Here is a 17,188-nt window from a genome sequence, read left to right as displayed (position 1 = left end):
CATACACACACACAAACACCCTTTTTAACAAGCGTTAGGAGCGTTGCTTATGTTGCTTAGCCAACAAAGAGTGTGTGTGGAGCCACAGATCCCATGTATGGGATAACAACTTCAGTGACACACACACACTAAGCGAGAGATTGCTGTCTGTCACTGTGGAGCCCCCCCAGCTAATTAACTAAACATTGAGTGGGTGGTAGATTGGGATCACATCTTTTGCAGTGAACTCACAATAGGAAGCAAAAGATCGACATCTTTTACACCCTCAGGTGACCTTTTCTTTCTAATCTCATTAGTGTTTCTAACATCTGTAGCTGGAACTGTAAAAAAAGATGGGCAAATCATTCGAAAGTATTTTTTCCTTTCTCTGACTTGAAATGTTGTGTTCTTTTGTTGCATTTTAGTTTTACCACCATTTTAATCACTTTATTCTGTTCAATTTAACATCAAGGCTACTTGTAATGAGCTTAAAAATTCCAAGGATATGTTTAAAATTTAGTGACTTCTGAAGTGAGATTTTGTCCCTTTGTGTTTAAAATGAAGGCTTATCTTCCTACTGATGTAAAAAAAAAAAAATCTAAATAGAATATCTGTTTGTCAGGAGACAACTGTGTGTTGTCTAGGAAATTCACTGAAAATCTTTATCACCACTTGAAAATCAGTGTTGAAAAGCTCTACTATTTCAGCCATGTTTTCTCCCATAGACATATGCGTGAGCTTGTCCTTTAAAGCCACAGGTCTGAGTTTGGGTTACCACCTGCTAGCTGCATCTGACAATACCTCTGTTACAACCGCACAAACAAAGACTTAAAGAAAAGTGTGTTTCTCTGTCTCTCTCTGTGTTCTGTGTGTTTTCCCCCAGAAAGGCAGCCATTCATTACGATGACAAAGGGGTAAAGAAATGCATTATCATAATTAATCTTGTGTGAGACTGTGGGTGGCAGCTTCGACTCTGCTCCGAGACCGACAGAGGTGCTCAATGCAAGAAAGTGTTTCTCTGTAAACTGAGCAACATTTTTGCCATTTCACTGATATCTGGGAAACCTAATGTGTAATTATAGACTTGTAAAGTAGACAAATCCTCCTACGGGGTTTTCCAACAACATGTAAGGTGACTTTGTGAACCTTAAATCAATTATTTGACATGAAAATGTTTTATCATTTAAACAGCATAGAGGTTTTGGTTAGTTTGTGATTCTTAGTGCTCTTTTGAAAAGCTTTGTTTGTTTAATAGTGAAATATTTTGTTTGATCGTCATGAATAATTTGCTCACGTGGATAAAATTTGACCTAACGTGTTTTTTTAACAATTCTTGTGATGCCAGTCTTATGTAAGAGCTAGATGTGGTGTTTTGTTGCTTTGTGCTTTGAAGTAGTTTGTATCGTGGAATTATTGTAAATCGACCTCACGCATAGAAAAGTACACACAAAGTGTAATGAATGGATGACAAATTATTGTCATCACTTCAATCACCTTCAGATTGCTCAGTGATTATATGAATTGAGTCTTCATCTTCATCAAAAATAATTTCTTTATACCATTTTATCTTTTTTTATCAGAATAGTTTGTGAAATTTTCTTATTTAACAATGAAACGATTTTGCTTTGTGTTCAAAATCTCATCCCCTGTGTGTATGTGTTTTTTCCCTTCATTTACTAGGTGCCGTAGTGCATTTGGGTAAGTGTGGAAAAATTCTTTAAATTATAAGCTCCTGATATTTCTATAATTATGCATTCTATCAAGACACTGAACATATGAAGATAGATGGATATCATATTATGCAGCACAATGACATAGCAGAAGCTTTAAAAAATAACTGATTCTGATTAATTGTATTTATTTTGATGCAAAGCTCAGATTTTTCTTGTTTTTAATGATTTTGAGAATGATTGTTCAGTATAGTAATTAAATTTTTATATGGGCTCTCAGACATGTATTGTACATAATCTCATTCCCAGTTATTCAGTATTTATTCAGTTAAGGTACTTGTTTGGGATCTTGTTTCCACTTCTCTTAATTTCTCATACCTCTCAAAAGACACTCTTCTATGATCTGTATGATCTAAGTGTGTTGTTATACCTTTTTTTGCCAGCTATTGGGAAAACGTATGTTGAGTTTAACCGTCTCCTCCTCGTAAAACCCTGTCCACCGTTCCTTCAGAGCGAAAAAGAAGAAATGCAGTCATGAGCAACCCTGCAGCCTCTGTCTTCAAAAATAAACACTTTCTGGGCCTGAACGCCCAGCGTCTCCACTGTTGTGAGACGGCTGAGTGCCAGAGCGGTTCCGTAGCTCTGCCTATAGCACATACAGAACCCTGGACGGACAGCCAGCCATGCATGGATGAACGGCTGGATGGATGGAGTCACTGGGGAGAGATGAAATGGAGAAATGGAGATAGAGGGGGAGGGAGGAGGAAGAGCAGTACTGGAGCACCAGATGACACAGAAGGAGAGATGAAGGTGTTGAGACAAAGAAATCAGATATGAACAGACGACGAGAAGAGATAAAGGTAGAGGAGATGGGACAGGGGAGATGATAAAGAGAGGAGAGAGACTGAGTGGGACAAAGGACGTGGAGAGGTGAGGGAGGGAGAGAGGGCCTGGGCGGTTGTGTTTGGAGGCCGGGGAGGTGTGATGGCAGATATCTGCACAGCGCATGGTCATCTCAGATGGTTTATTTATCCAAGGCCTCCAGACCAGGCCTCGGACCTCCCTGAGTTTGTTAGGCTTGAAGGGGCCCCCTACCACACAACCCAATTCCTTACATTCCACATTAGCTCCCATTTCCAGCTGCCTGTTTCCCTCTACCACTCAGCCCGACCCAGCCCAGTCCAGGCAAACCATACCCAGTCCCAGCAAAGCGGAAAAACAGGCCGGCCAGTGCCACTCTGGAAACGTGAGCGGCTTGTGAGAACGTATGGTGGCCTCCATTCGAACAGATGGATGGGTAATATGAAGGTGAACTTCTGCAGAGAGTAGCGGTAAATGAGAAGTGGACAACAATATCCTGTGATCCTAAATTTTGAGTTCTTAGATACACTGATACAACCATTTGATGTATCCTGTTTTCTCAAGAGATAGCAATGAAAATGGGTCTGCAACAGAAATGCTTGACTGCAGTGTATCTCTATTATTCATTTAAGACTTCAGAACTACATCTGCATTTTTTAAAAGCAAATACGACCCCTTAAAATGCAATATTCCCCAATTCTGTTCACATTTATGTATTACTATAAGCACACCAACAAAGATGAAGATCTAACAGGGTTTTCTAATCAGCAAAAGTATGATCAGTGACTTTTGTTATGTTGAAAGATCATTTTATAGATGATTCAAACTGAGAAAACCTTTTACCAAATTAATTTGCACAGCCTCTGTAAAGTTATCTATTATTTATCTAGTCTTGCTAGCAAAAAATGGTAACATATTTTCTCTTCACACTAATTTCAGTGTCATAGTCTTTTACAGGATTGTTGCTATAGTAATATTTAAAGAGGCAAGGAAAAGGCCTAAAATTAGTAATAAATCGTCATTCAGCTCATGTTGGCCACTGATTGCTGTTTAAGGATGCTAGTAAAACTGAAATTGTACTTAGTTAAGAAATTCTTTGTCTTTTATGCTACTATTAAATATAATTATGTCTATGACACTAAATAATAGTTCAGTGACACAGAGACATTTATGTACATGCTTCAACACATATGTTGCATATTTAAAACATATTAAAGTCTAGTAGTAGCTGTAATTATTTAAATGAAATGTATCTTTAAAAATATTTAGTTTAAAAGTTTTCATGCTCATATTATTACCCACATCCCTGCCAGTCAACCTCACCATTAACATGTTCATGCACAATTTGTACATTGTACCAAATCTAAGTCCACTTAATTGTCTTTTTAGACACTGACTGTGCAAAATTGCTCAGTTTTGGCTTCAAGAGAGCTGTGGTGGGGGAGCTGACTTCAGTTTAGGACTTTATTATACCATTTAGAAACACTTAAACCTTACTAAAAGTGTCTCTTTCATTATCATTGTTCCGATAAATATGTCTTCGCCAGCAATTTTTCATTGTCTTGGGGTGTCACGGTTGCAAAAATGAAAAATCTAGAAAAAGCTGCATTTTCTCATCATTCTTTCTCTGTTCCCATGCAAAACACTACATGGCATACATAATCCATGGCCCCTGACGTTGCCACAAATCCCGTCATGTAAACAACCATGATGGACGTAACAGCTCAGCAGCAAACTGTCACACCGGCCAAACCTGCTCCTTCTTCACCCTCACAGACTGACTGAGCTTATAGCACCGTCGCGTATCTTCAAATTGCTTTAGTTCAGCTTCAAATTGCTTTACAGTCACCCAAAGGGCCTCAAATTACCAGCAGCCACCTGACAAATGTTAACCATGGCAGCACAGGTTGACGTTAAGGCAGAGAATGACTGTGTAATCTGGTAAAGTGTTTGTTCTGCACCCCCATACAGTCCTGAGTGGGGCCAAAGGGGGCTTACATTAACAAATCACCAAGACACTCATAACTTCTCTCTCTCGCTCTCTCTTTTTTTTTGAGAGATTAGAAAACAATCTGGTCTGAGAACTTTCTTTCTTTCAAGGGTTCCTCTTAGGTGAGCTGCTTTCTGAACTCATGAAATCATGCATGGCAAGACATGGACACTTTCCAAAAGTCTCCATAGAGATAAGGCCTGTCACACTGAACCAGGCAGTGCCAAGGTGTTGATGAAAAATAAGCACATGTCAAATAATTCCACTGTTCTTTTTTTTTTTCCACAGCAGTGAGCGGTTCTGTTTTTCTAGGCCTATCAACCTACTTATAGAAGCTTTTGGCAACAAGAGGTGAGGTTACAGCTGTTAGTGCTGAGAACCTACAGACTCACAGCTGCCTGTAACAAACTGCACTCACAGCAAAGACCTGAGAGGGTAAAAAATGTCTTCTTTGGGTGTTCTGTAACAAATGTGAGGCTCCAAAACCTCCTCAAACACGAGATGCCCCGGAGTGATATGGAAAGTGTTGAAAGATCTGTAATTCCCCAAGACATACACATAAAAAAAGAGTCACACGTTTCCTGCTTAGAAAGCTGATTCCTTTTTTTTTTTTTGTCTTCTACTGCTGATAAAATTTAAAATAAATGAACATTTGTTTGCGTGCTGCTGTATCAATAGTTGTGCAAACTGGAGGCCACTGGGAATAACGCGCAGAGTAGCAAGTGAGCAGGGCTGCTTGCAAGCTGTGTGCGCGTACGCGTGCGTGTGCCTGCCTGTGCATGTGTGTGTGTGCGCGCGCCTCTGTGCAGAGTTTATTGAAAGAGTTCCTCTCTCCCTCCCTCCCTCCCTCCTCCCCCGTCCTCCTCCTCCCCTCCCTCCAGCCCAGGCAGCAGCAGCCTGGGTGGTCCCCCTCTCTCTCCACTTTGGTGAGCTGTTGCTTAGCAGCTAATAATAGGCGATGTTTGCAAAGTAATTTGCCTCTTCCTTGGCCAATGGGAGCCGGAGCACTTTTCCATCAAACCTCCCTTTTCAGGATTTGCCGAGAGGCGAACTTCTCCAAATGTTACCGCTACGGGATCGGAGTTAGACTTGACACGGACGGCTCAGACATAGGCTACTACTACTACTACTACTACTACTACTACTACTACTACTACTACTCCAGCTACCACTACTCCTCTCTGAGACGTCGTTTCTTGAACCATCGGGACGAATGAAGACTGCAGGATCTATACGGATTTCGGCGCATAATGTTGGGATGGAGTTTCGAGACTTGTTTGGCTCCAAGGAAGACTAGAAAACGTTCTCGTCGTTTGTCGCCGGCGGTGCTGGATGCGCACCGCTTCTATGTTGGATTATTGTCGTTTTTTCTGAACTCGCACCGATTCCGCGTCGCTTCGCTCTGCGCCCCGATCACCCGCTTTTTGGACTATGGCCTCGGATCGCGGGGTCCCAGGGGCCGGCGTCTTTGGAGATTTACCCCCGAGTTATACGCGCTCCCAGCCGCCTGCGAACCCAGACCTGCTCCGGAGACCCAGCTACTGCCACGCTGCTTTCGCACTTAAACAGATCTCAAAGGTGATACAACGCTTTGCAGTCTTAGTGTGGATTTTTAACAGTGAGGGAAGCTTTCATTCAGTCGGCAGAAATGTGAATGAGAAGTCTCCGAAGGCAGCTTTTTTATTTACTTGTTATCTAATCGTGATTTGACGGCGCATGTGGGAATGTAGGGTAAGACTGAAGGAGCAGCTCGCAAACTGGGGTCCGGGGACCACCAGAGCTCCCAGAGAGAGACCACAACTAGATCAGGAACAGGGTAGCTAAGCTGTTTAACATTTGGGGGAAAAATAGAGAAATTGTCACCAGATTAATTAGTTAGTTAATAGGATATCGAATGCGTAAAGCCGGTTTTGTGTTTAATCGTCAACTAAAAATCAAAGCTTGCATGACATTTTAAAGATCTCTCTGGACTAAAGTGATAATTCTTATTTGGCAGCATGTTAACCTTGCTGTTTATCTGAATGGACATCAGTCTTCTCATTCATTTCTGTTGTTAAAGCCACCGTGAGGCAGTGAGTGAGGGCTTGTTCCCATATCCCGGCCGCGTTGTGCGTGTTTTTGGCTTTGTGCAGCCAGCGGAGAGAGCGCACTGGCCCGGGGTCTGTTTGGAAATGTGGTGGGTCGTGTAAAGGAATTCACTGATTGAGTTTGATCTGACAAAGCATCTTTGGACCGCCCGGATGCTTGGACGTGTTTCAGCACTGCTGAGAGAAGCCACAACACCAGAGCGATGTCTTCTGCAGCAGTGACATTTGTAGCACAGGGACCGACTGCTTCACACCAAAAAGTCAAGATTTGAAAAGCTGTGTCCAAAATTAGAGGAAAAAGTGTAACTTAGCCTAAACTTACTCTGAAAACAAACAATCGTTACTCCAAGTTTGCACTCATGCACTTACAGGCCTGTCACTGGTTGAACAAAAGCCTCCCTCACCAAAATAAAACGAAAATGTTAGTTTTTCTTTAATTTTAGGCTACAGAGATAACTTCCTATTGCATGTTCAGAGAAGACACAATGTTTATAAAATATCTAATATAGAGTGACACCTTTTAAGTTAGACTGGACTGTTACTTTTCTAAATCTTACAGTTTGTGTTTAATCTTAATTTTCACAGTAAAAGTAGATTTTTTTTTCCTTACTCCACGAACCTTTTCTGCATGAAAATGGTGCCTGTTGACCTTCTTCATAGAATCAAAGGTTCACAGGAATCTGTCATCTCAAATATGCTTATTAATAATACAAATTATTGCCATGGCAGTGCCATTTAAATCCTGTTTGAAGTCAGATTGGTTGTTTTGATTTTTTAGCAAGAGAAAGAACACACAATAGAGGACAGCATATGCATCCATCTGTGCTCGTTAGCACCCTAATCTGTCTCTATGCAATCATCCTAGTTTTCCAATCCTACAAATAATTCTTATCTCTGAATATACACATATGAATGTACCTTTGAATATTTTGGATGTTTAGCAGTCACTCTGCTCTTCAGATTTGGCTCAAATCTTTACACTTGCGACACAGACGGAGATTCAAGATATAAAATCTGCCTTTTTGGACTTTGTTCAGTGATGTGGTATTTTTTTGTGAAGTAATATAACAATAAATGATAATATTAATGTCCTTTTCTCGCCCTCCCTCCTGCTTCAAATCACAGGGGAAGGCGGTAGGTCAGAAAGCTCCTCTGTGGATCCGGGCGAGGTTCCAGGCCTTCCTGTTCTCTCTGGGCTGCCACATCCAGAGGCACTGTGGGAAGGTCCTCTTTATTGGACTCTTAGTATTCGGGGCTCTTTCTGTGGGACTCCGAGTCGCAGCCATCGAGACAAACATCGAACAGCTATGGGTGGAAGGTGAGTTTAACATCATTTGTGTCCTCTCTGTAGAGTGCTCAGTTGTGCTCGTGTGACGTAGCAAAAGCCCTTCAGCCTGCACAGAAGTCGTGGCGTTGTTACTGATTCTCCAGGTGGGCCTTCGTTCTGTGAGGTCACCCTTAGGGTCAGCTCTAAGTTTGTGAACTCTCAGTACCAGTTCTTTTCCACTGGGTTTAACTGGAGTTTGAATGGCAATAGTGGCTGGTGGGAAGATGCGGGGTGGCCATGTTAGTGTCATCTCAGTGCCATGGGAGGGCACTAGGTGTTCAGTGACTGACACACCGGCTTGTCTGGCTGAAATCGTGACGAGAGCAGCAACAAAGCTGGAAGATTGGTGAGGGGTGGTTTTAGGTTTTTGTCTGACTGAGTGAAAATGAGTAATCACAAATTCCTCACATTATTACCGGTATTCAGGAGGAATACAAGTTCCGACTAACTTTCAGACACTTCCTTGTATATAGTGGATCATGTGTCTCTTTCCTGTGCGCCATAGATGATAATCTGTTGTATCCTGCAGTGTTTTTGTTCTTCATGTGGTGTTGATTTCTTAAGTTCTCACCTGAGAAACGCTTTCACATTTTTGACACTACAGCCTTAAAATGCTCCCTCTTCTGTCACACACACACACACACACACTCTAACCTATCCTACAAAGCCACAGTTGTGTTTGTGATACTCTGCGTCCCCCTCTGAATTTGACAGCGATGTCTATTCCTTCCTTCTGTACTTTTTAGGCTCGGGTTATCTGTACATTTTCAGGGGCAGAGGCAGCTTTATTTGGTTTTTCACACTGGCCAAATTCCTTTTAAACCCCCAGGCTTTCAGTGCCGGGGCTGATCCCCGCAGCAGATGGACTGTGTGAATGGTTAGCCATCTTTGAGGGCTCTGACCCCTCCCCCCCTCGGCTCCCTGTGTGGTCCCTAACTATTCTTGGATTCCATTCAACAAGAGGCAAGCAGGCAGGCAGGCACCACCTCCCTGCTCCCCCCTCACCACCACCATCACCACCCAGCCACCCCCTCCTCCCCTCTCCTCCGCCCTCTCTCCTCCCTGCAAGAAGAAAAAATATAAGTGAATGCAGCTGAAGTTTACCCACCTGTTTTGCACGCTCTAAAAGCGCCACAGCAGTTGGTGAATATAAACAGACTCTATAGGGTTTTTTAAGCCCACCATGTCACTGGAGGACACAGGCGGCTCCCACAGGACCTGTGTGGAGGTGTTGGAGGAGTCCCACACTGCCGGTGTCGGGAGAAGTGTATGGGAGGCTGTGCGATTCACTTGCAAAGGAATTCAAATAAGTTCCTCTATCGGGCTCAATTTAAAAAAAAAACAAATCCCCCCAAATGCAGTCAGTGAAATTTACAGGCTTTAGGTTGGGAGGAAAAAAAGCCAGCCTCTAAAACAAAAACAAGTATTTCTACTGTGTCCTTTTTCATTCTGGTTAGTGTAAAGCAGGATTCGGGATTACCTCTTGAGCTAATTGGCTAAGCCATCTCTTAAAGGAGATGTTTAGATGTTTGTGTGCCAGTTGTTTTGCTTGTGGGATTCAGAGAGTTGAACCAGGGGGGCTGAAAAGGAATGCTGTGCCTTTAAGAGGCCGTGGCCATGTTTCTAAAGTTTCTGCCTGCCTTGTTTCCACCAATAGCCCATTGACAAAGCTGCTAGGGCCTCAATGGAGAGTAAAGTGGTTCGGTAACAAGGAGAGGTTAGTTCTCCCTCTGTCTCTCTCTCTCACACACACACAAACACAGAAAAACACACACACACACACACACACACACACACATGCACCATTGCACATCAGCCAGAGCACAAGAAGGACAAATGATATGCTCTTTAATAAGACAGCAGAGTTCATATTGAGGGGCTCAAAAATATTTTTTTGGCATCAGTTTTTAGGTTCTTTTGGACGGTTTTTGTCTGAGCATCTGAGAGGAATGTCATGTTTAATGTAAACATCCAAGTCATTTCCTTCCACGTTTGAAGTGAGCTTGTGGAGCAGCTCATCCAGAAGGCAGCACAAACAAACTTTTTCCACTTCTAATTTGTTCAGAATAAACTAGCTGTGAATTGACACCGTATGTGTTAACGTTCTGCCACCATGCTGTATGTGAGTGTGTGTGTGAATGTGCCGGGAGCATATGTTTCCCATCATGTATTCATACGTGAAGCTGCCCCCACAGTTCTTTTTTTCACACAAACACGTACACTTGTCATGTTTGTCACCTTCCGTGTGCACAGCTTGCTCGGCCGTCTGTCTGAAGTTCCTGACTGCGTTCCCGTCTGCCTGCCCGCGCTTTGTGTGCGTCTGTTTATATTTCTACCTGTCTGTCTGCCTGCTCTGTGAAGTCGGGCCACCAGGGCTTTTTTAATTGCTTCCTCCCTCCTGCAGGACCAAAACACCGTGAAGCAGAGCACAGCAGCGCAGTCTGTGTCGAGAGAGAGCAGACAGACAGAGACAGAAAGAAGGACTGGAAAAGTGACTTTTGTGCCATTCATACCTACCTTCCTAAGCAGACAGTGAGCTTTATTCATATCGTTTTGTTTGGCTTAAGGATTCTTGTGCGTTTGCGACATTGACGTGCATCTTGTAAGTAGAAGGATTAATCACGCCTTCAGTCCTCACACCTGTGTAGGTGAGAATAAAAGCCCCAGTATCAGGGTGTTTAGTCTAACAAGGGGATTAAGAACTATTTCTGGCTTAGCGCTCCGTCTCTTAGAGAATCTGAGACAGACATCCCACATCAAATTACCTTAAATCACTCACATGGGTTTTGTTTGTTTGTTTTTTTTTTAATGTTATAAAAGCCTGAGGGATGACACTCCATTCAGAGATGTGTTTCCTAATCATTCAAAAACAGCACATCTCCCTGGATTATATTGTATGTCTATAATCCCCAAAAGTCTCCCATTTTAATGCTTATTATCATCTATCTTGGCCACATTTGAGAGTGTGAAAGTTGCCCTGGGCCTTGTGTGACCCACTCAGTATTGTCCACGAGCAGAGAAGAGAAGGATCATAAAAAGAGGTGCAGGAAGAAGACAGGGATGAGAGGAGACAATGGGGGGTTGGGGCAGGAACAGGGTGGTAGGTTTATGGCTAGCTCACACGTTTTTGTTTTTTTTTTCTGCTGGTGTTTTTGCCTGCCTCACTTGAACAAACACCAAGTGTGAGACTGCATGTCTTTATATCACCATAAAGTGCTGGGAGTGAGTGAGTGTGTTTTTATGAGACTGGTTGCTTTCTTGGGTTTGAAATTTCTCCTAAAATCTGTGTAACTGATGATTTCCTTTTGCACCGTGTTTGAATAATTTTTTAAAGCCTTATATAAAATGGTGAGACTTTTCCTGCTTGGATTATTCTCGCTTTACGAAGCCCTGCTTGAAAATCTTGTAGGGGAAAGAGAGGAGAGAAAATGCCGACACGCAGAAGTGGTGGTGTTTACTCTGACATTAACTAAACTCATCTTTCTTGGCAGAGTTTGGGTGAGGCATGACAGACATGTACACAGACTCAAGCTGTCCAAATATGAGTGCAGTGAGACAGGGCCTATCCGGATAGCAGTCTCACCACATGTCCCATAAAAAGGCCATGTAGAAAGAGAATAGAAAAGAGGGGGGCAAAGACCATGCATAGTCTACATACTATGAATGCTTAGTGGCTGAAAGAATGAAATCAGACAATATATGACAAGACTAAGAAATAAGTTGATTAGAAAAGTGAAAAAGGATGCCTGGATATTTGGAAAAAAAAAACTGTTTGTGCAAATGCACACGTGGGCATTTCGTCGTTTGGAGCAGTTTCTCTAAACAAACCTCAGAGCGGCGCAGCAGGTAAATGCTATAATTCATTGGCGTGCACACAGCGGCCCAGTTCAGACAGAGAAAGGGAGCTCTATGAGGCATTATTGGAGGTGAATAGTGCGCGGTGGTGCCCCAGCTAGATAAATAAACTCCCAGCGTTCAGGGCCCGGGACCTCACTGGTAGAGAGAACAAACAAGACCAGAGTCAACCTGGGTCACTTCTAAATGTTTATTTCACCCCCTTCCCTCCATCCTTCAATCCAAGTCTACCTCATTCCATCCCCTTTCTCAGCAGCATCCCCCCCTCCCTTCCCTACACATACACACTCTTCAACAGACAGACCAAGACCACCCCCCAACAAATAAACACACACTGAGCAGCTATGGATACATGTGCATGTGACAGACACATGGTTCTTGCTTCCACTATTCGGGAAACACAAAGACTGCACTCTACTTATCTTTAAAGTATCAGATTTACAGATGTGAAATAAAATTTCAGCATATATTTATTGTTCATACAGTGATAGCATGCAACCTTCCTACTGTTATTTTGGTGCCAAAGCTGTTATAAAAAAAGGGGGGGGCACTGGACTGTCAGATTCTTTGCTACATTCAATGCAGTATCCTTAGAAAGGCAGCAATGCAACTGAAAATGGGATAATAAAAACTCAATCAGTATAGTGTGGCGCCCTTTCTCTCCTCGCTGAAGAGCAACCTTTGTCTCTGGTCCGGGAGAAATAAAGCAACACCAGTCACCTTAGAGTTTGCACCATTTACCTCTGTCTTTACACCATGAAAGTATAAAAAGTAAAGAGAGAGGGAGACGGAAGAGAGAGACTGAACATTTTCTTGGTACTTGGGAGGGAAAAAAAGAAATGGTTCTTGGGCTCAATAAATTCATTTCTCATCTGAATGAGACCAGCAACGTGGAAAAATTTTGCTTTTCAGGCGGGGATGAATGTATGTTTCAACCACACATTAAGCAGTATTAGCGGTCAGTGGAGTGTCTAATGTGACTATTTTTCACAGTGGCCAACACTGCCCATGATTAGCATAATTAGCAGAGGCAAGCCTATACATATGGAAATAGAAAGTGCCTAAATGCCAACCCTGGTGGAAATTTATGGGTGGTGGCTAACACCACTGGCACATCTGAATAGAACGTAAGTGAAACTGATTTTTCATGTTGTTTTTGCTGTTTTATACAGTTTTAAAGGTGCCATCTCAGGGTGGTTGTTTTTTTTTTGTTTTTTTTTTACGTGATGGTGAAGCTACAGGATTTGAACAGCTTTAAACTGATGATTTGGTTTTCTTGCATTGAGGCAGTGATCAGGATTGTTTGCTAAAATAATACTGTCTTTGACGATTGATGAACAGATACACTGTATTTCTATAGGTAAGATAGCAAAGTGCCAGCTTCTCTTTCTTGCCCCCTGCCTCACCCTCCCACAGCCAACTCTTGGCATTGTTTTACAGGCTGGGAAAGTTTTGGTCCATTTGCTTTTGTTGTGAAAAAAAAAGTTCCCTCTTTATTTTATTCTGCTGTTTGTTGGGAAACATCTGAAAGAAATTGAAGGGTTGAATGACAAAAGGGTCTGCATTCAGTCTGGAGCTTTACTGAAGGATTGTATGGAGGAACGGCCCATCTGCTGGGGGCAGCCTGCTTTAGGCGGTGCCCTGGCTAGGGAATGCCATAGGGCAGGGCTGGGCTGGGCCGAGGACCTAAAGTGGGGCACAGTGCTGATTCTGGTGGGTCCACATGGGACAAAAGGAAGAAGAGGGTTTTTGTGATTCTGGGTACCAGGCCAAGAGAACGAATTCCTCATTTGGCTCCTTTAATGAAAATCAAAAGAACTAAAGGAGCTCTATTGTGAATAAAATGGTTGAGAGAAAAAGCAAATGATAGGTAGAAGTTGGCAGCCAAGGAATTCTTCTGTGGTGGTCAGAACTCTGTTTTTTTCCTTCTAAATCTATATTTTAGCAAATGAGTTGCCAAAGAGGTTTAGTATGGAAATCAGCAGTGCATTCCCTCTCATGTTGACATGCTGTGTAAATCAGAAAAAAAGCTCCCAATGCACAGCATCGCAAGCAAAAGCATACATGTCACTTTCAGCCCTCTTCGTCTTGGGTCTTCCTCCATAGCAGCATGGGGCCTTTCAGAGGCCCCCTAATCCAGCTAATCTACCACACTGAACTTTGAAGGCGGCCTGGTCTGACCTACCATGGCCTGGAACTGGGACTAGGCCTGTAAGCCACAGAGACAGAGTAGAATAGAATAGAATAGAATAGAATAGAATAGAATAGAATAGAATAGAATAGAATAGAATAGAATAGAATAGAATAGAAATACAGCATTTTAAATGTGGTCTTGGCTTGTCCTAGAAGCCAGATGTGAGAAGCCGCACATATTTCACTGATTTAAGGGATTCTGTGTGTTCAGGCTTTTGGGGACGGAAGGGTCAGGTGAGGAGGAAATGACTGAGGCTGATGGAGACAAGGTCCAGTGTTTACACCGGTGCACACACACATTCATACATGGACAGGCACACGAACACACACATTCATACAAACATTATATTTGTACACCCAGAGCCATGTGACCATGTCAGGGCTTGTTGTGACATTTTCCCTTGCTTTTCACTTTCCCAATGTCATAAATGTTGTGAAAGCGCTTTTAGTGGTGAAGCTAGTAACTGAATTCATATGTTGCACCCAACAGAGTCGAGTTGTTTGCTAAAAAATTTGCAAGATGGTGGTCGAGTTGCTCAAAAAAACATCCAGCAAAACCGTGGATATGATTTAGACATAGTCGTGATCATTTGTGTTCATCCCCCCTGATTTTTCATGACATTTTTGATCATGTTGCCAAACACACACACTAATATTTCATGTTTCAGAACTGCTCGTGTAATAAAATTACCAGCCGCTGGGGTGTTAAAACCCCGGTTTCCACACTCAAAGGCGCTTTCTTCCCAGGGTGGGAAAGTTTCCGGGAACTGTCTCTTTAAGGCTGTGTGGAGCGCAGGCTGAGTGGAGGGAGAGGGCAGGGGGAGCTGAGAAAGAGTGAGAAAGAGGAAGACAGCGTCAGAAAGAGAGAAAGAGGGAGGAAAGAGGAGAAGAGAGGCAAGGAGACAGAAAGAAAGGGAGAAAAAAGAGAGATTTCTTGTGGAGCGAGTGGCGAACTGAGCGGAGTAGTTGTGGAGCTCAGAGTTGGGTGGTTGGGGCCGGACCAGGGGCTGAGGAGAGAAGGCGAGAAAGAGAGAGAGTCGAGAGAGGACTGGCTGCCTGGGTGGTCCAGATGGGAGGAACGAGACACAAATAGCTATAATTTACTTCAGGAGGCCTGTAATTACAGAGCCAGAGTCTCTCCGAGCCACCCAGTTCCTGTTCGGATCAAAACCCCATGCTGCAGAGGTTAACATACGAAATGTCAAAAAAGGTTTAACAGATGTCAAAGAGGTCCACAAACGGAAAGGGTTTCATTTGTAGTAGCCCTTTTTTTTTGATTGGAAATCTGTGTGGGAAGGAAACCAAGTGGAGGAATTGCACGTCTAATCACTGTTTTTACACCGAGTCTGCTTCTTTGTACATGTACATGGCAGTGTGAAAATGATTTAATAAAAGTCAAATATGCTCCTGTACTCGAATATAATTTTCTCAGACCTCAAGAGCCCCAAAAAGTCTTGTTGGATTTACTTATTCTACATCTTTTTTGTTGTTGTTCCCTCAGAATAAAAGCGTTAAGTGTTATATTGCCAGATGTGCGAAGAATATTCAACCAAAACACGTCCTATTTTTGAGGTGTTTTCTTTTTGGGGATGCACTGTGCCAGATACCAATGACTTCAAATAAACAAGGTGACTTGATATTCTCAAGCCCCTGCAAAGGTAATTAAAGCCTTGAAAGTGAAGCCCAGAAATATTGGACTGTGTCTCCAAGGCCCCGAGTTCTAACCTGATCTCACACTTTAGCAGCGTCGGCTGAATAGTTTGTTTTTTCTTTTCTCCCCATCAATTATAAGAGCCTCTTCCAGGCTGGGGGGAGGTGCAGAGCGTGAGGGGAAAGAGAGAGAAAGACGGAAAGAGGGAGGCAGATGAAGAGAAAGACAAGCGGATTAAAAGGAGTAGAGAGATCGACGCTCAGAGAGGTAAAGCCAGGTCTGAGTGCAGCGCAGTGAAAGTGGGTAGAAGAGTGACGAAAATTAGAATTAAGAAGGTGGTAGCCCTTGTTTCCAAGCTTCCCCCACCTCCCTCTTTTCTCCCCTCCCTACCCTCGCTTTCTCTCTCTGGGGTTGTCATGTAGTGGGACAGCAAGAGGGGCAGACGGGCCCTCTGTGATCCAGCGCGGCATGTTTCATGTCCACTTGGCACAGGCACAGATCCCCCCGGCTGGCAAACTCTTTTCAGGGCAACCTCCTGTAATTAGGGGGCTGGGGTCTACCGCACAGCACAACATAGCTCTCTCTCTCTCTCTCTCTCTCAGTTTTTTTTCATTCTCTTTCTAATTCTTTTCTGTTCATCACCACCTCTGACATCCATATTTCTTTCTTTATGAATCTTTTCACCTTCCTTTATGTCCTTGTGTCTTCAAGCACTTTGATGTCTTTCCTCCCCAACTTCTGCACCATATCACCTTCTCTTCTCTTCTCTTCTCTTCTCTTCTCTTCTCTTCTCTTCTCTTCTCTTCTCTTCTCTTCTCTTCTCTTCTCTTCTCTTCTCTTCTCTTCTCTTCTCTTCTCAGAAGCTCACTGAGTCAAATTTTCATCTAAACTGCCTGAAAAAGCTGGACACAGACAGTATATAAGGATCAACAATAGCAGGTTAATTGTTCGTTCTTGTCCTTTTTGTGCCTATGAATGTCTTCGTCCATATCTGCTGCCCTGAGCACAGCAGTAGAGGATTTTTGGGGCATCAGAAGGCTGGTTTTACTAACAGGGCACATCTGTTTCACAGAAGGAGCCAATGGGGAGCTGTATTACTCATTTCTCTTGGCCAGACACTGGCTTGTGTGAAGTGCCTTCAAAACCAACACTGGCGAAGGGCAAGGGCGTTGGTCAATATATGTGTGTGTTCTTGTAAGAGTGTGTGCATATGTATGCACAAAAATCACTTTGTTATAGCATACAGCTGTGTGTGTGTCTTTACATGTGCATTATAGAGAATCTATATAACTATTGACTCTTCATTCCTCTGTTCTTCTATGTTTTCTAGCTGGCAGTCGGGTGAGCACAGAGCTTCGCTACACCAGGGAGAAGCAGGGAGAGGAGTCAGTATTTACCTCACAGATGCTTATCCAGACCCCCAAAGAAGAGGGCACGAATATTCTTACCCAGGAAGCTTTGCTGGTTCACATGGAAGCCGCCCTGTCAGCCAGCAAGGTGCAGGTGTCGCTGTTTGGAAAGTAAGTGGACCACGGACATGTTATGTGAAAAAGTTCCTGCATTTACACTTGTGTC

The 17,188-nt window shown here is 43.1% G+C and overlaps 1 protein-coding gene across 1 annotated transcript in view; it reads left to right on the top strand.

Moving 5' to 3' along the window:
* The first annotated feature begins 5,439 nt into the window (after nucleotides 1-5,439).
* The window catches only part of ptch2 (patched 2), a 29,892-nt gene continuing 18,143 nt past the window's right edge, over nucleotides 5,440-17,188 (top strand). Inside the window, exons 1-3 of the mRNA XM_023269551.3 lie at nucleotides 5,440-6,078; nucleotides 7,713-7,905; nucleotides 16,944-17,133. Of these exons, the coding sequence (XP_023125319.2) occupies nucleotides 5,932-6,078; nucleotides 7,713-7,905; nucleotides 16,944-17,133 (530 nt within the window). The 5' untranslated portion in view covers nucleotides 5,440-5,931. The remainder of the gene's footprint in view (nucleotides 6,079-7,712; nucleotides 7,906-16,943; nucleotides 17,134-17,188) is intronic.

This window comes from Amphiprion ocellaris, chromosome 10 (assembly GCF_022539595.1).
Source record: "Amphiprion ocellaris isolate individual 3 ecotype Okinawa chromosome 10, ASM2253959v1, whole genome shotgun sequence".
In the NCBI taxonomy this organism is placed as follows: domain Eukaryota; kingdom Metazoa; phylum Chordata; class Actinopteri; family Pomacentridae; genus Amphiprion; species Amphiprion ocellaris.
This window is presented reverse-complemented; position numbering and strand designations above follow the sequence as displayed.